The sequence below is a fragment of the Microtus ochrogaster genome, chromosome 1 (genome assembly GCF_000317375.1).
Source record: "Microtus ochrogaster isolate Prairie Vole_2 chromosome 1, MicOch1.0, whole genome shotgun sequence".
In the NCBI taxonomy this organism is placed as follows: domain Eukaryota; kingdom Metazoa; phylum Chordata; class Mammalia; order Rodentia; family Cricetidae; genus Microtus; species Microtus ochrogaster.
In genome coordinates, this window is record NC_022009.1 from 101,180,621 (window position 1) to 101,200,287 (window position 19,667).

The 19,667-nt window shown below is 40.2% G+C and overlaps 1 protein-coding gene and 1 pseudogene across 12 annotated transcripts in view; one reads left to right on the forward strand and one right to left on the reverse strand.

Annotated features, from left to right (window-relative positions):
• The window catches only part of Elf2 (E74 like ETS transcription factor 2), an 89,379-nt gene continuing 69,712 nt past the window's right edge, over positions 1–19,667 (reverse strand). For 6 of the 12 annotated variants that reach the window (XM_013348831.2, XM_026783049.1, XM_013348825.2 and 3 more), the window contains 6 exons: positions 14,931–15,044; positions 13,118–13,291; positions 8,570–8,656; positions 4,196–4,388; positions 2,400–2,747; positions 1–1,730 (listed from right to left, as the gene is read on the reverse strand). In XM_013348831.2, coding sequence (XP_013204285.1) covers positions 1,106–1,730; positions 2,400–2,747; positions 4,196–4,388; positions 8,570–8,656; positions 13,118–13,291; positions 14,931–15,044 — 1,541 coding nt within the window. In that variant the 3' untranslated portion in view covers positions 1–1,105. Of the gene's footprint in view, positions 1,731–2,399; positions 2,748–4,195; positions 4,389–8,569; positions 8,657–13,117; positions 13,292–14,930; positions 15,047–19,667 lie in introns of all 12 variants that reach the window. The other 6 variants (XM_026783040.1, XM_026783055.1, XM_005343952.3 and 3 more) reach the window with 3 other exon arrangements.
• On the forward strand, positions 4,704–7,633 carry LOC101981955 (annotated as a pseudogene).

Genomic DNA, 19,667 nt, shown 5'->3' on the forward strand with positions numbered 1-19,667 from the left:
TAAATTTCACTTCTATATTTCAGAAAACCTACTTGAATACACTTTGAAACAAGAGTACAACAAAATAGAATATACTTCAAATGTTGAATATACAAACTATTATAGTTCAAATCTGAACACTGGTACTTTCCCTCTTAAACATCAACTAAAAAAGAAAAAAGGAGGAAAAAAAGGAGGAAAGAAGGAACAAGAATGAGGAAGAAAACAAACAGCAGGAATTAGAGCTACCTGACGAGTTCATGCTGAGCCTGAATTTCCAAACCACGTGAGAACTGATGCTGATGTGTCTGCGAGACGCCAGGGCCGACTTGAGTGACGCAGGTATGTTACAGTAAATTTCTTCACAATTAAGAAACCAACAGACTTAAACTACCATATAAAATGTTACATGTAAATTCTATAACAATACTGTGCTAGGTACAAGATTTTTAAAATTTTTTCCTTTAATAAAAAAGCTTTACACAAACAAGCCATTAGCTTATTTCAAGGAAGAAAACCAAAAATTAGTCTAAGGCCTTTGTTTTAAAACAGCTTAAGCTATATGATATATATATTCAAAAACAAAAAATAAAACAAGAAACGCACTACATCTTTTTGTTACCCTCTTCTGGAGCTCTTGGCTCTACTCAGTTCACATTCTAGAATACCTATATTAGCAATCTTCACATAGCACCAGTTAAGTGAGTACTGTGCAAACACAGTAATAGTTGCTGGTATGCATATAAAAATGCATCAAAAATTGCTATATGTAACAATGAGATCACTCATCCCAACCCGCCCCACTGAAAACTATGTAACCTCTTACAGGTGTTAGTGTTCCAACTCTTAGTGTAACTTGCTATTGTAGTGGGCTGCTTGGTCCCTTTCAGTCTGTTTGCTTAATGAGGGTTCAGTTGTTCCTACTTTAAGAGGCAGTTTTCTGTCAGCATCTCAATGTGTAGTTCACTTCCCACTGAAACATGGGATAGGTAACTATTCCAGTAAGTCTAATTGCTTTCTTCTATGCACAATTGTCTGAAGTCCTCCTCTGGCTTTTCTTGATGTCTTCCCTTGCCAATGTTTGTCAGTACAACACTAACAGTCTGCAAGCCACGGCAGAGCTCGCTTATTTCTCACACGTCACTAGTCCTTCGGTTTTCATAGTCACAGGAAGGGCAATAGCAGAAGGCGCACTGACAACCACTACATGGGTTACTGTCTTATTCCCATCTGCTCCCTTTTCTTCTACCAGCTGCAAAGTTTTCACATCATGTTCCTGCTTTTTTGCCACTGTTTCTGATTTAACCTCTGGCCCTTTTATGACCGCACTGATAACTCGAGGAGGAGTCTGGCCAGAAGCCTGCTGTGCAGGCACAGATAGTCTCATTACAGGAGTACCATGGGCTATTGAAACAGGGGTAAGTGCTCTCACAGCCAAGGGGGTTCCGACAATGTTAATGCTTCCTGATCCAGTCAGATTTGACTTTGTCTGCAGTTGACACTGTGCAAGCTGTGTAGCAGGGATGGTGATAATTTTGGCAGGCTGCATGGTGATTTTGTCTCCATTTTCAGTAGAGGCTGGCATCACAGTCGGGATCGTCTGAATGACTACTTTCGGAGAGGTGGCTGTGGTGGGACTGGTGCTGGTTATTAATGGTGCGCCTGCATTGACTGACTGAACTGCCACAGTGGAAATCTTTTGACCCAGTGATGTCATCACCACAGGAACTTGCATTGCCACACGAACTGTCCTGGTGGATATAAACAAAGAGGTTGGCTATATTCAATACTAAATTAGAAAATGGGTCTCATGTTAAAAAGTAAACACGAATCCAAATGCCTAAAACCAGTACTCCCAACGTTTACAGTTGTGGTAGAGTTTAGAAAGAAGACTCTCCAGCTCCTATTGGGGATTGGACCTGGCATCTCATGTACGCTAATCAAGTGTCCTACTACTGAGCTACACACCCAGCTTTTTGAGGCAAGGTCTTGCTAACTCACTGCTAGCTTACAACTCACTCTGTAGCACAGTCAAGCTTTGAACTTGTGATTCTCCTGCCTTGGCCTCCACAGTACTTAGGACTACAAATGTGTTTCACTGTGTATAGCTAAAAGTATATTTTAAATTTTATATGCACTGGAGTTTTGTCTACATTCATGTCTGTGTGAGGGTGTTGGATCCCCTGAAACTATAGTTACAGACAATTGTGAGCTGCCATGTGGGCACTGGGAGTTGAACCAAGGTCCTCTGGAAGAGCAGCCAGTGCTCTTAGCCGCTGAACCATCTCTCCGGCCCCAAGATGCATTTTTTTGAAGTGTTCATACAGTGTTGGCTATTACAGATTAAACCAGGACAGTTCAAATGTTCCAAGGTGCATTTAAAGAACAAAACACTATGTTACAGTTAGTGGCCCCCTCACCTTGGAGCTGCTGCCGCTGTCACAGATGCTGTGGTGGTAGGAGACCTGGATGAAGTGTCGTGAGCAGGGGAAGTGAGATTCACAACTCTAGCCACACCCTTCTCTGCTCTGGAGCAGTTTATGGATGAGTTTTTCCCGCTGCGAACAGAAGTTGCTGCTTTCAGGAGACTTTCTGCAGACAGTGACACTCGCTCTAGGGACTTCTCGTCAGCGGCTGCTGCCAGGTCTTCACTGCAGGCTTCACTCTTGTCGTCATCAATGACCACTATGTTTTTGGGCATGTCCTTGAACTGATACACAAGCCTCTGTCCTTCAACCTTTGCAAGAATCCCCCTTTGGTAGTAGTATCTGTGAGAGGAAAAATGATTGAATAGTCAAACATACTCTTGCCTTCACAATAAAACCACACAAAACGCTGCGAGTGCTCCTTCTGCTTGACTACTCATGCGACTACAGATTTGGTGAGGACCTGAAGTTGGTGTGTCGTGCCACAGGGCCTGCCTGTTAGTACTGACTGTCAATCTGACAAGCTCTAGAAGCACTTAGGAACTAACTCTCTGGTTTCTTCCTAGATTCCATTAAGGTGGGAAGACCCAACGTAAGTGTGGGCAGCACTGTTGCTGACAGAGTCTCAGACCAAATAAAAAGGATAAAGTCTCTGCTGTCTGGCTGTGGGTGTGGTGCGAGTCCTAGCACTATGAATTCTCCACCGTCCCCGAGAAGTAGCTAGTGCAGCTCTGTAACCCTGATGTGTACAAAGACGTGTGGCACCGAGGGCTGAACCTAGAGACGCGTTATTAAGAGGAAAGTGCTCTATCTCCCAGCTTTATCTCCAGCACCCCGCCACCTCCATTTATATAGACCAGGCTAGTTTCCAACTCTAGATGGATCCTCCTTCCTCTGAAGTGATGAGACCACAGTACATCTGCCATCTACACCTCGTTCTCTCTTTAGAATAGCTTAGCCTAAACACAGGACACTTCACGTTGATACTACAAGTAATTCTATGTTAAAAAAAAAACAATGACTTTATATGGAAAGTTTAGCAGAGATGCAGTCTGTGGAATATATGAACGCTGTCACAAAAAAACACAATATAGGAGTGGCTCGTGCCTGACATCTCAGATTTGGGAAACTAAGGCAAGAGAATTGATGCGAGTCCAAGCCAGCTTGATCACAAAAGTTCCAGGCCAGCCTGGGCTAGACTTGTCTCAAATAAATAAATACTAAAATGTGAACACAGGATTTAATGGATTTCTCATACTAACCAAACAACAAAAATTTTTCACTATCAAGACAATGTCATTTACAATATTTTCAGGAACTAAAAGCAAATTAACTTTGGAAAATATATTTCATCTAAGGTTTCTTATAGAATCTCACTATAACTCAGGCTGGCTTCAAACTTATATGTAAAGGAAAATGACTTTCAACTTACTATCCTGTCTTCAATCCCCAAACAGTGCGACTGCAAGGCACATGCCACTGCATCCAGTCTGGGTTTAATGTCTTAAAAGGCCCACAATGTAACAATTTCTATTCCAGAACAGTCCTAAATGCAGAATCAATTTTCAATAAATAAGGATTTTCCAATATTGAAGTTTTACATGTAGATCAAACTTCTTTCCCCATCTATTTCCAAATCTAAGAAATTTGTCTAGATTGTTCACCAAAATTAGAAATTAAATTAAGGGATTTAAAAAACAAAGCTTTTCTTTAAACGACTTTAACAATAAACAGACAATCTAAAGAGACATGTAAGTCATATTTAAAAATTAGCCCATGTTCATTCTCACCTCAAAGCTCGCCCCATAGTTTCATAGTTCATATCTGGTTTGTTCTTGTGCTTTCCCCAAAGCTTCGAGACAGCCTTCGAGTCCACAAGTTTGAATATGCCCTTTTCTCTCTGAGTCCACTTAATATACCTGGGACAAGTATTTTTATCTTGAAGTAGATCTAAAAGAAACTCCCACAGATAGGTTGTGTTTCCTTTAAAAACAAAAGCAATGATAGGCACTAATTTAAAATTCATTAATATGATTAAATGCAAATAAAATACCTTTATTTACAATAAAAACACTAAATATACTTATCTGCCATTTCTTTTTGAGGTGAGATCTCATTATGCAGCCCTGTGAGACCTGCAAATTGCTACAGACCAAGCTGCTCTCAAATTGAAGGCCTCTACCTCCCAAATGCTGAAATCAAAGGCCTGCAGCACCATGCCCAGACTACATGTCTATTCTTAAAAATCTATGCTTTTCCTCAAGGAAGCTGATAGAGGCCCTGGATCTCTATTGTCCGATGTCCTGTATCCAAGGCTTCAACTTCAATAAAGGCAATAGCATAATGCTTAGTATAATGCAAGAGTATAGTGCTGAGTTAAACAGAACCAAATTTCTTAACTTATACAGATTTGAGCTCTCAGTATAATAACCTGTACATGTTTTATATTCTATACCAAGTCCCTTAGAAAAGCTTTGCTGTTGTTAGTGCTGAGGCAGGTCTCAGAGCCAGAGCCAAGGCTGACCCCACAGCCTCCACCTCCCCAGTGCTGGAATAGCAGGCTTGTGCCACAGGACCTTTTCGCAAGAAATCCTTTTCTTTGATTAACCAGTAGGCCGGAACTGTGGGGCACTTGTCTATAGGCTGCCCTAATCCATGAACTCTTATGACCTCTGTACTGCTAGTAAATGTAAACTGGACTACCATATACTTAGTCCTGGATCCCAACGCTAGCAACATCAAACATTTATGCAAATTAAAATGTCTACACTTGAAGCTGGAGAGATGGCTCAGTGGTTACAAGCTCATACTGTTTTCCAGAGGACCAAAGTTTGGATCTTAGCACCCATACCAGGGCAGCTCAAAACTACCTATTAACTCCAGCTCTGAGACTGTAATGCCTCCAGCATCCACGGTACCTGTACTGACTGACACGCACCTACCTACAGACATAGACATATACACATGAATAAAAAATACAAATGGCATCTATGTGTATCTATGACAGTCTGACGTCTGCCCCAAGGAATGGACAATTTAGGGAAGGGGCAGATGACAAGATAAGACAATGATGCAGTATCAGCCCCAAACAATGTAAGACATGTCACAAGGCACTGTGTAACTGTATGTCTCAAAAGAATCATAGAAAACAGAGGCTCAGGCTGGAGAGATGGCTCAGAGGTTAAGAGCACTGACTGCTCTTCCAGAGGTCCTGAGTTCAATTCCCAGCAACCACATGGTGGCTCACAACCATCTTTAATAAGATCTGGTGCCCTCTTCTGCTCTTCTGGCTAGCAAGCATACAGATAAAACACTGTATACAAATAAATAAAATCTTTAAAAAAAAAAAAAACTTAAAAAAAAAAAGAAAACAGAGGCTCACATTTCAGGAATGGTTAAGTCTTGGAAGACAGTTAATATATGCATAAAGAAGAAGATTTGGCAAGTACAATAAATAACCCCAAAAGGAAGAAAAGGATTCCCTTATTTATAATTTCCCTTGGAAAGGGGAAGAGAATCAGCACCTTGAGAAAGCCAGACTTTGCAAGCTGTTTCCCTTTTTCTTCCTGCAGAGCCTCTAGGAACTAATGAAAGACTCCTGAGAGAAAAGGTGACAATACACTTGTTCCTACCCAGTCCAAGACTCCCCTACTAACAATCCCTCACTATATCCTTGAGTGCAGACCCAAGCTTCAGGAGAAGCCTCCAAACCAAACTCACTGCAGCCCCATCTTCAACTCAAACACTGACATTTCATTTTCATTCAGAACTCCCTTCCCATCAACACACAGCTCACAGCTGAGCACAGTATGTACACATCTCTAGGTCGCCTCAGCTCTGAGCAGCAGTGCAGCCCCATCAGTGCCCATGCACATCATCAACCACACCTGCAGCTGGGTGCTCTTTCACAAGCAGGGGATTACTGGATTCTGTGACTAGACCCAGGAAAAGTGAGCAAAGATTTAATTATTTTATTTATTGATTTAATGTAGTCCTGGCTGTCCTGGAACTTACTATATACACCAGGCTAGTCTTGAACTCAGAGATGTGCCTGTCTCTGCCTCCCCACACCATACAGATTACTTTACTACACATCAAGACTTTAAATGACCCTGTTTAGTGAGTTAGACTCATCAACATCTATAGCTGCTCAGTGTAGATAGTTCATTACTTTATCCAAGTTCTCATTCCCAACTTAATCATCTTGTTCTAAGGAAAACAGAATTCAAACATGGACACTTTCACAGGACTCCCACCTATAACAGACACTTTTATCTTGTGTTTTCAGAACAATGGCTAGAGTTTGAATACAGCTTTATCTATAACTTTAACCATATTGTAACATCTGCTTCCAGTTTAGACTAAACTGTAAGTGCTTTAGGAGCTGAGGATGTGGCTCAGAAAGAAGACTGCCTGTTTAGTGTGCACAAGACCTTCAAGTCCATTCCTAGCACCACCATGAAACAACAAAGCCAGAAATCACCATGTATTTGCAGTTTGACTTTTACTTACTATTACAGTATAACTTTAAAGTCTGCGATATAATTTCAGGAGAGGGTCTCATAGCAACCCAAACTGAGCTCAAGCTCTCTAGGTACCCAAGGGTGACCCTGAATCTTCGATCCTCTTGTTGGGATTATAGGTATGCACTACCATGCCTAGTTCTACTTCAGAGCTAGAGAACATGTATACTAGGGGTTTACTAGGCAAGTATTCCATTGGCTGTGCTACATCCCTTGGCCGCAAGATACACTGAAAGACAAAAACTAACACATTCGAAATGTAATCTCACTAAGGGCAGACAAGGAAATGAAAAGTCTGAAACCTGTCCCAAACTGAGTCAAATGTATCCCAAATTCCTAAGGTCAATGAAATTCAAATTTGTTCTTTCTTGCTTCCTGTGGCAGCCGCCATCCGAGAGGAGCAGCCATGGCTGGCCCTGCGCTACCCCATGGCCTTGGGCCTCAACAAGGGCCACAAGGTAACGAAGAATGTAAGCCAGCCGAGGCATAGCTGGCGGCGCGGGCGCCTCACAAAGCACACCAAGTTCGTGCGGGACATGATCCCGGAGGTGTGCGGCTTCGCGCCCTAACGCGCCCTACGAGCGGCATGCCTTGGAGCTGCTCAAGGTGTCCAAGGACAAGCACGTGCTCAAGTTCATCAAGAAGCAGGAGGAGCTGAGCAACGTGCTGGCCGCCATGAGGAAGGCGGCGGCCAAGAAGGACTGATCTCCTCCCCATTCTCAATAAACGTTGCTGTGGCGCGCAAAAAAAAAAAAAATTGTTCTTTCTTTCTCTTAGATATAACCAAGTTTTCCTGTGGACTTATTAGACACAGTTTTCACTAGACTTATGTAATAAATCTATTAATAATAGGACAAATTTAAACATTAATAAAAAATTTAAGACAATCAATTTAAAAACGTTTACTTATTAACCAGTGATAAATTTTGTTTATGGGATCATCAAACATGCCAAATAAGAAAGCAGAGGGGTTGGAGAGATGGTTGAATGGTTAAGAACTCTGACTGCTTTTGAAGAAGACCTGTGTTCCCAGCACCCATGATTGTTTGTAACTCCAATTCCAGGAGAGCTTTTAAAAAGAGTAATTCCAACACCTAGGAAGCAAAGCCAGGTGGATCTCTGAGTTCTGGGGCAGCCAGGACTACAGAGAAATCCTGTCCTGAAATGAAGAAAACAAATATGTATCAGAAGGCCAGAGGTAGCTTAAATGACAGAGTGTGTTGCCAAAACTGATGAACGGAGTTCAGTCCCTAGGACCACACAGTACAGAGCTGCTGGCTCTCACAGACTGTCACCTGACTTCACCCATCCAAACAAATCAACAAGTATAGCCTCTTCTATTAAAGTGGTTCAGCATGATAAGCATAAGGGATATTATATAAATATTCCCTAAACAATGGTTCCTACAATGTGGTTAGTACTGTCCTATGGATATTACCACTATCCCATCGATAGATACAGCTATTTTGATAAAAGTTCCCCATAATGCTGACTCGCCCTGATTAAGACCAGAGAGATGGTACTCCCACATGCACATCTACTAGAAATTATCCTTCTTGCAACTGCAAAATGTCTCTCTCTCTCTCTCATACAGACACACACAAAATTATCTTATTTCCAAGATGACCATCCACAAATTACCTTTTCCTTCTCTGGCTTTCTTCTTGATTCCTAACTCAGGAGATCCATTGGAAACTGGTGACTGCTGGGTCTTTGGTTTACGGCCAACTGAAAAATTAAGATAATAAAAGCATAAACTGAAAACAAAAATAATTCCCAGACTCTCTAAAAATACATTCCTCACTAAACTAGAAACTAATGTGCAGCTTATAGGAGGCGTGGCACACAGCTATGAAAAGCTAAGAAGGAAGACTCTGAAGTCAGCCTGAGCTACATGGTAAGTTAAAGGCAGCCTACTCAGTGTTCCTAGAGGTGTAGATCAGCAGCAGAGCGCGTGCCTAGCACATGTGAAGCCTTGGGTGCAGCTCCAGCACACCCCCTCACCCAGGAAGGCCCGTGTGTATGAAAGCTGCTGTGGTAAAGGACCATTAAAGACTTCTGTAATCCTAAATAAAACGGTTGGTAGAAACTGGACTATACCAACTCAGCAAATTCTCTAACTTCTGTTATCAGATCAGAGACAGCCTCAATCTGATACATTTTCAGACTGCTGTCCTGGAGTTCACTATGTAGACCAGGCTGGTCTTGTACTCAGGGATACTATTGCCTCTGCCTCCAAGTCCTGGGACCAAAGGTGGGTGCCAACCACACCCAGCTGTTAGAAAGTTTGTTAGCATAGCATTTTTATTCTTGAAGAACTTCATACATTCACAGCAAGTAATTTAGATCATATCCTCCCTCCTTCATTCAGTTAGAAACAATTTCATCTATGTACCGCAGATGACCTGATCATATGAAGCCCTTTGAGCTCAAATGAACAAAATATTAAACACCGCTTGCATTGTAAGAGACAAGTCCCTAGAATTCTAAGCTAAATTAGTGTTAAAATTTCCCCTTGTCAATGTGCAGATACACTGTAGATGTTTAAAAAAATAAAACACACTCTTCCAAGTGATTATGTCTAATAAATGTGTGCCATTCATGTCTGTCCTTATCTCTGCCATAAAACAGAGACAGATAAGCAAGGGCCCGACTTCAATACACTAAGGCCACATGTGAAATGAGTTACCCTGGCTGCTCAGTACAAGGAAGCTTAGAATGCTGGCAAGATGACTCACTCAGTACATGCAAGTGCCACAGCCTGAGCTCAATGCCCAGAATTCAGAGAACAGTGAAAAGAGAACCAATGCCAGCTTCCCTCTAACCTCCACATGTGCACCCTGGCACACACATTACAATAACCAAGGACTGCATGTTTCAAATGTACATAGTAACAACAACACGCAGATAATGGCATCCTGACTTTTTTGTTTCCCAGACAGCAATCAACACAGAATTATGTATATTTTTACTGTCTGACTAGTATAAACAGCACAAGATAATAGGTTTCATTATCACGCTCTCACATATAAAGTACACTTTTATCATAATCACTGCTCCATACTACTCTTTCTGGCCTCCTTCCAGGCCAGGTACCTTTCCTTTCCCCCAAATTGTCCCCTTTCTACTTCCATGATCCATCCTGGCCTAAAACTGATATCTTCCTGCTTCAATCTACTGAGTACTAAAATTCCAGATGTATGTTATCTAACACTGTTTATCACAGTTTTTCTTCAATCTTAGTTCCCTAAGAGAAAACATGGTGTTTGTTTTCCTAAGTCTAGTTTATTTTGCTTGGTTCCAACCCATTTTCCTACAAACATCGATTCCCTTCTTTTTCTAAATATCCTGGTGCGCACACACACATCTCATGTGCATATGTATGTATACACAGACACACTGTGGTAGTTTGAATGCAGTTGGCCCCATAAGCTCATAGGGAGTGGCACTATTAGGTATGGCTTTATTAGAGGAAGGGTGTCACCATGGGGACAGGCTTTGAAACTGCCTATGCTCAAGATATGGCCCACTGTCTGAGTCTACTTGCTGTTGCCTTCTGATCAAGATGAAGCCAGCACCATGTCCGCCTAAATGCTGCCATTCTCCCCACCATGATGATAATGGACTGGACCACTGAACGGTAAGCCACCACAATTAAATGTTTTCTTTTAAAAGAGTTGCTGTGGTTAGTGTCTCTTCACTGCTGTGAAGCAGAATACTTATTTAACTATGTAAAAATGTGTTGCATTTGTCTGTGTTGCAGAATAATTGTTTAACTATATAAAGATATGTAACTATATAAAGATGTGTTGCTGCTTTGCCTTGCCTGCCTAAGGCACTTGATTGGTCTAAGAAAAAGTTGAACACCAATAGCTAGACAGAGAAGGGATAGGCAGGTTTGTTGAGCAGAGAGAAAAAAGAGCCAGCCAGACACAAAGGAAGCAGGAAATCAGGGTGGACAGTAAGTAGATGAGGCAAACAAGTTTCAGGGCAGCACATAGATTAACAGATGGGTTAATTTAAGCTAAAAAACAAACACAAAAACAACTAGAAATAAATCTGAGCTAAGGCCAAGCATTCATAATTAGTAATAAGTCTCCATGTCATGATTTGGGACTGGCAGTCCAAGAAAGGCTGCTACACCTCACAGCAATAGAAACTCTAAGACACATTTTTTTTCTCTCTCTCTCACACACACACAATCACATTTTATTTTTCCATTCATCTGTTGATAGGTACCTAGATTCTATAACTTAGCTACTATAAATCGTAACAAAACTAAGATTCATTATATATTATATGTTGACTTAAGATTCCTTCGTGTATATATGATTGGTATAGTTGGAGCATCCTGTAAGTTCTATTTTCAACTTTTTGAGGAACCCCATAATTGACATTACTACCAACAGTGCAAGAGTTTCATTCCCCGATCCACCAGCGGCCCATTCTTAGTAGGAGGTGCTGCATTTTGTTGAGATGGTGGTATTTTTATTGTTTTTAATTACATGTATGTGTGTGTGTGTCCTCAACACAGTGTTACATATGCACGTGGACATCAGAGATCAATATGTAGGAATCAGTTCTCTGGCACTACCATGTGGACCCGGACTGAACTCAGACTGTGAGACTTGCTTGCAAGTCCCTTTACATGCTGAGCCATCACACCAGCCCTTGTCTTTGTTTTTGATTTTTTTTTTTCCTTCTTCTTTTGGTTTTTCAAGACACGGTTTCTCTCCTAGAACTCATTATATAGACCAGTTTGGCCTCAAACCCTGAGATTCATCTCTCTCTACCTCTCATTAAAGGCATGTGGCACCACTGCCCTGCTTGGTTTTTGCTTGTTTGGTTCGTTTGTTTTTGAGACAGTTCTCTCTGTGTAGCTCTAGGTGCCTGGAACTCACTCTGTAGACCAAACTGGACACCAACATAGGGCTTTACAATGCACCTCAGGCAACTCAACTTTCAACAGTCCTTTCTTGGCCTCCTATGTGCTAGGATCACAGGAATGAGCACCATGGCCACTTAGTCCTCTTGGCAGCAGCCATTCTGAGTTGGATGAAAGGGAACAGCAAATGTATCTTCAACTGCATTTCCCTGGAGGGGTAAAGATGCATTTTCACGTGTATACACTGGCAATTTGTACTTCTGAGCAATATCTGTTCATTTGTCCAGCAGTGAGTGATTGGATTACCTTTTTGTTGTTTTAATTATTTTTCATTCTTTATGCCAAAGGATTTTAGTGGGTAGTGAGTAACAGAATATGCTGTATTTTTAAGACATATTTAACCTCTGTCATCTCTGTCTGAATTGTATAGTGGAAGGCAGTGTGTTATTTTACTCTAAAATGCAAACAAAGAATGAAGAAAGTGTAACTAGATGAGTGCTGTGACCACAGTTCCCACATGACAGAAAAACAAAAAACAAACAATCAAATTTTATCCTAGACTTGATAGTAAAAGACAAATGAACTGTATTTCCATTTCCTTGTGATGTGGCAGGTATGCTGGCCCCTTACACTTTACCCACTGAGATGCAGCTTAAAAAGTGGAATTCTCTTCCTGTTACTACTACTATGTTTATACTGGGAATCTTAGATGTTTGTGTTCCTATGTTTAACGTGTACAGAAGTTTTGCCTGCATGTATGTCTGTGTACCTCTTTGCATGTCTGGTACCCAGAAGAGGGCATCAAGACCCATGAAACTGTGCATCAGATCCTCTGGAAATAGATTTACAGACAGCTGTGACCCGTCATGTGAGTGCTGAGACTAGAATTTAGAAGACAACCAGTGATCTTAACTTCTAGGCCATCTATCCAGTCCTCACCCTTTGTTTTTTAGAGAAAGTAAAAAGCAGGTGGGTATGTATGGGAAGTCAGGGGAAGACAGAAGGAAGAGAAGAGAAGAGAATAGTATGAGGAGGTAACAGCACAAGGAGAGGGGGTGCAGAGTTGGGAAGGAAAAGGAAAAGCCAGGAACGGTAAGAGGATGAAACAATGGAGAAAGTATTTGGCTTCAAAGAAAAAGATTGATAGTCCTTGTGAAATTCCATATCAACCACAGTCCAAGATATGCCCACGCAAGCTCAGGAGAGGTGGCCACACAAAACAGACTCTGGTTTTTGTTTGTTTGTTTCTGAGAGATTTTTGTTTTGTTATTTTTTGTTTGTTTTGGTTTGATAAATATACTCACCTTTTTTCTTTTTCGTTGGTTCGTGGCTATCTGGTGAAGTGGGAATAGGTGAGGCATCCATTGGTTCCGACTCTTCCGTCGACACCTCCACCACAGTCTCTGTAATGACATCTGGCCTCATCGCAGCATGGATGAACTCTGGAGTTGATATACAAGGAGGGACAAACACTTCCACTATAAAAAAAAGTTGAAAAATTAAAATTTCCCACCCCTATTATAGTTTCCTATGTGGAAAGTTCAATATTTAGAAGAGGCAAGGTTTACAGAAGAATTATTCAAAGTAAGATTAAGAACTTGTGCCTGAAGAAATCAAGTAACTGAATATCCAAAACAATCTAAAATACACAAGTAAAGGACAATCACCTGACAGTTATGAAGCTAGCTTCTTTTTCATACTTTTAGGTACTTTTAAAGAAGATTTATTTTTATTTTATGTGTATGGATGTTTTGCTGGCATGTTTGTGCATTTGTGTGCCTAATGCTTCCAGAAGCCAGAAGAGGACACCAGATCCTCTAGAATTGGGAGTTACCACGTGGGTGTGGAAACCAAACCCAGGTCCTCTGCAATAGTACACAGTGCTCTTAACCTGAGCCATCTCTCCAACTCCCTTTAAACTTATAGGTTAATTATAGCAACATTTACATTATTTTGACAAAGAAAATTAAAAAATAACGGTCCTTAAATAATTACTTCCATTGTACATATCTGCCATCATTTATTAACTGGGAAATACAAGGACATGATACAAAATGTAAAAATGCACAAATGTATATTCAGTACAAAGTATATATTTTTTCATTTTAAAATATGAAAAAGAGACTAACTGTTCATTTCAGGACAGTCGCTAAATATTATTGTAAATCACTAAAATATTACATACAGATTCCTATCTGGTATTCTACTACATAATGTGTTGTTTCAACTCCCATCATATATACATGAATAACCAGGATACCACATTTCTATTTCAAATTAGTAGATCCAGATACTGTCTCCTAACATGGACCAATATGCTACCCAGCAAAACCACCGTTTACTTCTCATGACCTTGAAGAATGCATTGGATTCCTAAGCTAACTAAAAATACGATTGTAGGAAAAATGAAAAATGGCTAAGTGTTTTTAAGAACACTGACTGCCCTTTCAGGACTGAAATACAATTCCCAAGATCTACATGACAGCTCACAACCATCTTTAACTCTAGTCCCAGAGGATCTGACCCTCTCTTCTGGCACCCATGGGCATCAGACACACACCCGTGCAGACATGCATGCAGGCAAACACCCATTGACATAAAGTAACCTTTTAAAACTGGCTGCTGTTAGCAACTAACTATTATTCCTGCACAATGAATTAAAATTAGGACAAAATCAAACTAGTACAACACCACTATTAAAGTCAATCTACAAGGAAAAAGGAACCTTATTTCACAAGCTGAAAGGTATGTAGGATAAATTCCTTTCCCGCTCTACCATGGCCAGTTCCATGTAGTTACTGCCTGCTGGATCAGTGAGTAACGGATTCAAAGGCTATAGGAAACAAAAGGTCCAACTGGTCCTACTCTTAAGGACTACAGCCTCCTATAATTTACCAGAATCAAGAAAATAAACATTATACATATACAACTATTTATGGGTACTTTCTGCATTATTAATTAGGACATTATTAAGTACGCACTTAAGATTTGAGAGCCTTTAGTATCAGTTATTGATATCAGGTATTTATGCATAGATCTTAAAGAACTCCAGCAACAACTGCTGTATATTAAAGTCTTCATTCTAATAGGAAATGATGTGACAGACAGTTCACATACCAGGACTTCTCGAATCCCTCAAGCAGGTAGGAGATTCCATATGAAGCAAGGCTTCAGCAGCTTCAATTGTCTTATCTGTACAGTGCGCATTACTGCTATGGACTGATGCTTCCACTGTGGGGGAAGAAAGGAACAATTCTACATAAGCCAGGGAGTGAATACTCATTAACTACTTACTAAAATAATAAAAAATCATAAAGTTTATGTTTATGCTCTTTAAAGTGAATGTTGATTTTAAAAGCAACCAATGATCCAGGTCTAGTGTCGCATTCTTATAATCCCAGTACTTGGAAGGTTCAGGCAGGGAAAGGAGTTTGAGCTACCCTGGGCTATATATAGGCAGACCCTATCTCAAAACTAAAAACCCAATGAAGTTAATTACAAATTAGTGAGAAGTTCCTGGATCTTAACCAAAAAACAACAGAGAAAGAACCTTGAAATATGAAAATTGCATCCATTCTCAATCAAAATTAACTGTGATAATCCAGTCCAGGGCGGTCGGGAACAGAGAGAACAACTCTATAGGCCAGTTATGTAATCGGATGTGTTGTCTCTAAACTGGAGTGATATGGTCAACAGAAATCAGGTAGGAACACTTTTTTCTACGCTAGCCTAATGAATTGCTTCAATTTTTATACAGTTTCCTGTGAGTGGACAATCTCCAGGCAAGGTATTCATCTTCCTGTCACAACACTTGATAACTTTTCACAATAACATTGTTCTCAGAATTTCAGTGGGCTCCGCGAGGTTTTCCCTAAGAAAACATATGTAGCTGTAGGATGAAGAGATGGATGTTCTCTCTTACATGTCTTCCATGCGTTGCTATCAAATCACTTGTGAAACAGTGAACTACTCAGAGGTTTGCACCTTCAGGTCAGGTCTAACAGGCTGGGTTCTCAGTCTCTGCCACTAAGGACCTTCCTCTCTAAGGCCTCAGTTTCCACTTTTGTAGAGCAGGTTGACTTCCACAAATAGCTGTGGAGACCACATACAGTGCCTGGCATGAAATAAGAATTCAGTATGATGACTTATCATTCCTGTAAAATTGGAAGCTTAGCATTCACAACTAGTTTTGTTTAGTTTTGAGAGGTTGAGGATTAAACCCCAGCACCTCCCACACTGTGAGGCAAGTGCTCCACCTCTAAGCAGTGTATATAACCCTAGATTTTCCATATAACACATGGCATTTCTTTTATGTATCAAATTAAAAACAATCCCATGATTTTACAGGAGAATTGTCAAGAACTCATCATTACCTTGGACATTTATTTCACAATCTGACCTATTTATATTATGAATAATTTATGTAATTAGAGGTCCTGAAACAAATAATAAATTTTAATTTGACTGTTTTTCTGAAGATATTCTCCTTAAGGAGCTTTTGTGACTATTCACAGTTTCATAAAGCCATGACAAATTCACAAGTACAGACATGAATCTTCTACAGCCTGTCTCAAGAAACTTTTAATTGTAAAGAAGAAAATGTTAGTGCCTCCAAATTCACCAAATGCTAAAACCTCAGCATTTAACAACAAAGTCATTTGGCAAGCACTTGCGAAGCTCCCAGCCTGTTTCGGCACCTGTCACACACCGTCCACACTCCACTCTCCAGCTAGGTACTCGATCTCTCAGCTGCTCTTTCCATTTATGGAGATCTGCTCAAAGCTAAATGAACCCGGAGAGGCAGCCACACCTCTAAGTAAATCTATCTTTAGGTGACCCTGCTTACTCTTATCTGCAGCTTCAGTGAGGCAAAGGATTCACTCCCTTCTAGTCCAGCTTCAAAAACTTCTCATTAAGTTGAGAAGACACCACCTTTCTTGAGTGCGCTTTTCACAGGGCGCCTATAAGACTCACAGACACTAACAACCCTCAGAAGGAAAACTCTCAGGTTTTAAACATCAACCTGGGAGTCATTCTCTTTAAAGCAGGATTGGTGTTGTAATTTAACTGTTGTCTTAGGTGCTATTAATAAACTATCCCGGGTAAGCTAATTCCTTATGTAATGTTATAAAGATATACTCTAAAAACTGTATGGTACTACAATTATAGCTTCAAGTATTTAATAATCATAGGGCAATAAAATTACAGATTTTAAAATGTTTAAGGTATAAACAACAACTACAGAAATACTTGCCTAACAGCTACATACTGTATACCCTAAACTCTTAAGTAGCTTGAGGTACATTTTGAAAACCCTTATTTCATATAAAGTTCATGTTACTACAAATTAATCTTTATTCTGTTCTGGTCTGGTTTTGTTCTATGAGAGTGTCATGTAGTTTAGGCTGGCCTGAACTCTAGATAGGGCAGAAATCTTGAAACCGCCCCCCATTCTCCTGTGTCTGATTCCTATAAGTGCTGAAATTTCAGGGGTTTACTACCACACCCAATTCAATTAGATTTTTTTAAAGCATATTTTCTTCTATTTCTGACCTCTTCCAAAATTTAACAAATTATGACGCAAAAGTATTTACTAGCACTTTAAATATCCATAATTTGTAAGCTACCAACTAGAAGATCCAGGTTTTTAAGTATAGTCAGGCTGTATCAGTTGAACATGTCTCAGTGCCCAGTGCCGTGCTGCATGCAGATCCGAGTCAACAGAGCCTCCCTCTGCCTCTGCAGCTTCCCATTCAGAGCACCATTAAACCCAAATGCAAATGTAGAATAATCACATTACTCTGTAATCTAACGGCTTGCTAACGAGAGCGGTGCTTTCTATTTTAGGAGCTTACCAGGTTCATCTGAAGCTCATGCTAAATACCAATAAAAACCTAAAAGTCTAGTGTCGATAAGAAGTTCCAGAATATTTCACCCATTTTATAACGTGAGGAGTGTCTATATTTTTGCTGACCTAAGTTAACAGGTGATTTTCGCAAACAATCTTTGAAAGCACGAGTTTAATACCTCTCCATTTCTGTAATGTTAAAATCTTCAGTGCTGTTTTATTCAGCTCAATAATTTAAAAAATTAAAAGTACTTATTTCTGTAGATATAAATATCAATCTAACAGTGCCTTGCAATCAAAGTAAGCAAACTAAAAGCAACCTTTAATAAAATTCCTTCTTACTACTTTCTGGACATGCATGAAATTAATAGTAGAAAATAAGCAACTCAGTTTAAAAACAGAAACAAACGAGAAAGTAATTTGCCAGGTCTCATTTTCTAGCAGTTGAACTCCTAGCCAAGCCTACCTGACAAAATACATTTCAAAATGACTTCCTTCTGATGACAACGTCATCAATGAACGTGGTGTGTGTTGCCATTTACTGCGGGTAAACATGCCCGCTCCATCGTCATCTCTATCAGCTGGAGTTTGTATTACATTGCTCCAGACTTTCAACAGCTGTTACAAAATACCAAACTTGGTAATTAAGTCTGACAAGAGGCATACCTCCCAGCTTTGCATAAGAGAACGCTGGCAATGGATCTAGTTCATAACAGTGTTCCCAAGTCAGAAATAAACTTCTCTAGCAATAGAGTTTGAAAGCAATGGAAAAATGAGAAATACTTCATTAGGTGTTAGCGGTTTTCTCCTAAACACAGCGCCAGAAACTATTATTTCAAGGACATCACTCAAGTTCTGCACTGCCGGACCTCATTCTCAAAGAAGCCAGAGCTCCAACAGGGACAGAGCAGGCCACAAACCACTACAATGAAGGAGAGGGTCAGACTTTAACATCTGTCTCCTTGACCTTAAGCCAGTATAGCTTTGTAAGTATAAAAAAGACAGCCAAAGTTGGCCAATTAAATTCAAGTCATAATTAAAATTTTTTCAAATAGCCACATTTTAAGCCGGGCGGTGGTGGCGCACGCCTTTAATCCCAGCACTTGGGAGGCAGAGGCAGGCGGATCTTTGTGAGTTCGCTGCCAGCCTGGTCTCCCAGAGCTAGTTCCAGGACAGGCTCCAAAAACACAAGAGAAACCCTGTCTCGAAAAAAAAAAAAAAATCAAATAGCCACATTTTAAAAAGTACAAAGGTGGTATTAATACCTTTGGGGGGAGGGGTTGACCATTGAGATACATCCCCAACTGAGATAACTACCTTTTGTTTAACCTCCTAATGCATCCAAAATATTTCCATGTCAGCATGTAATCAATATAAAGAAGTTTCGAAATTCAATCTCCCAACCTATACCACAGGTGGCTAGTGGCTATTACACCAAATGAAAGCATAAACACATTCTTACACTTAACTTTCGTCAGAAGACACTTCTGCATTCAAATTATTAAGAATCTCAAAAAGACTCTGAGAATAAGTCCCATCAGATAATTATTGTATTTGAAAAATAAAACTTAGCCAGGCATAGCAATTTCATGCTATGCCAACATTTAGGAGTTTTGGTCTAGCCAGCCCGGGATAGCACAGTAAGCAAACAAGCAAACAAACTTGTTTGTTTTTTGAGACAGGGTTTCTCTGTGTAGCCCTAGTTGTCCTGGAACTCACTCTGTAGTCCAGGCTGGCACAGGTTAGCCTCAAACTCAGATATTTGCCTGCCTCTACCTCCCAAGTGTGGGATTAGCATGTGCTACCACGACCTAGCACAAACAAAATTAACCTCAAAAATATTTACTATTATACATGTTACTTAAATATGCATATATTATGAAAAATAACTAAAATAATTCAGTGGCTTTTCAAGTGTGTGTATGTAATGGATGTGTGCATGTATGTATGTATTAGATACGTTTAGTTCATGAGGGACTGAAACCAGGGCCTCGGATCAACAAGGC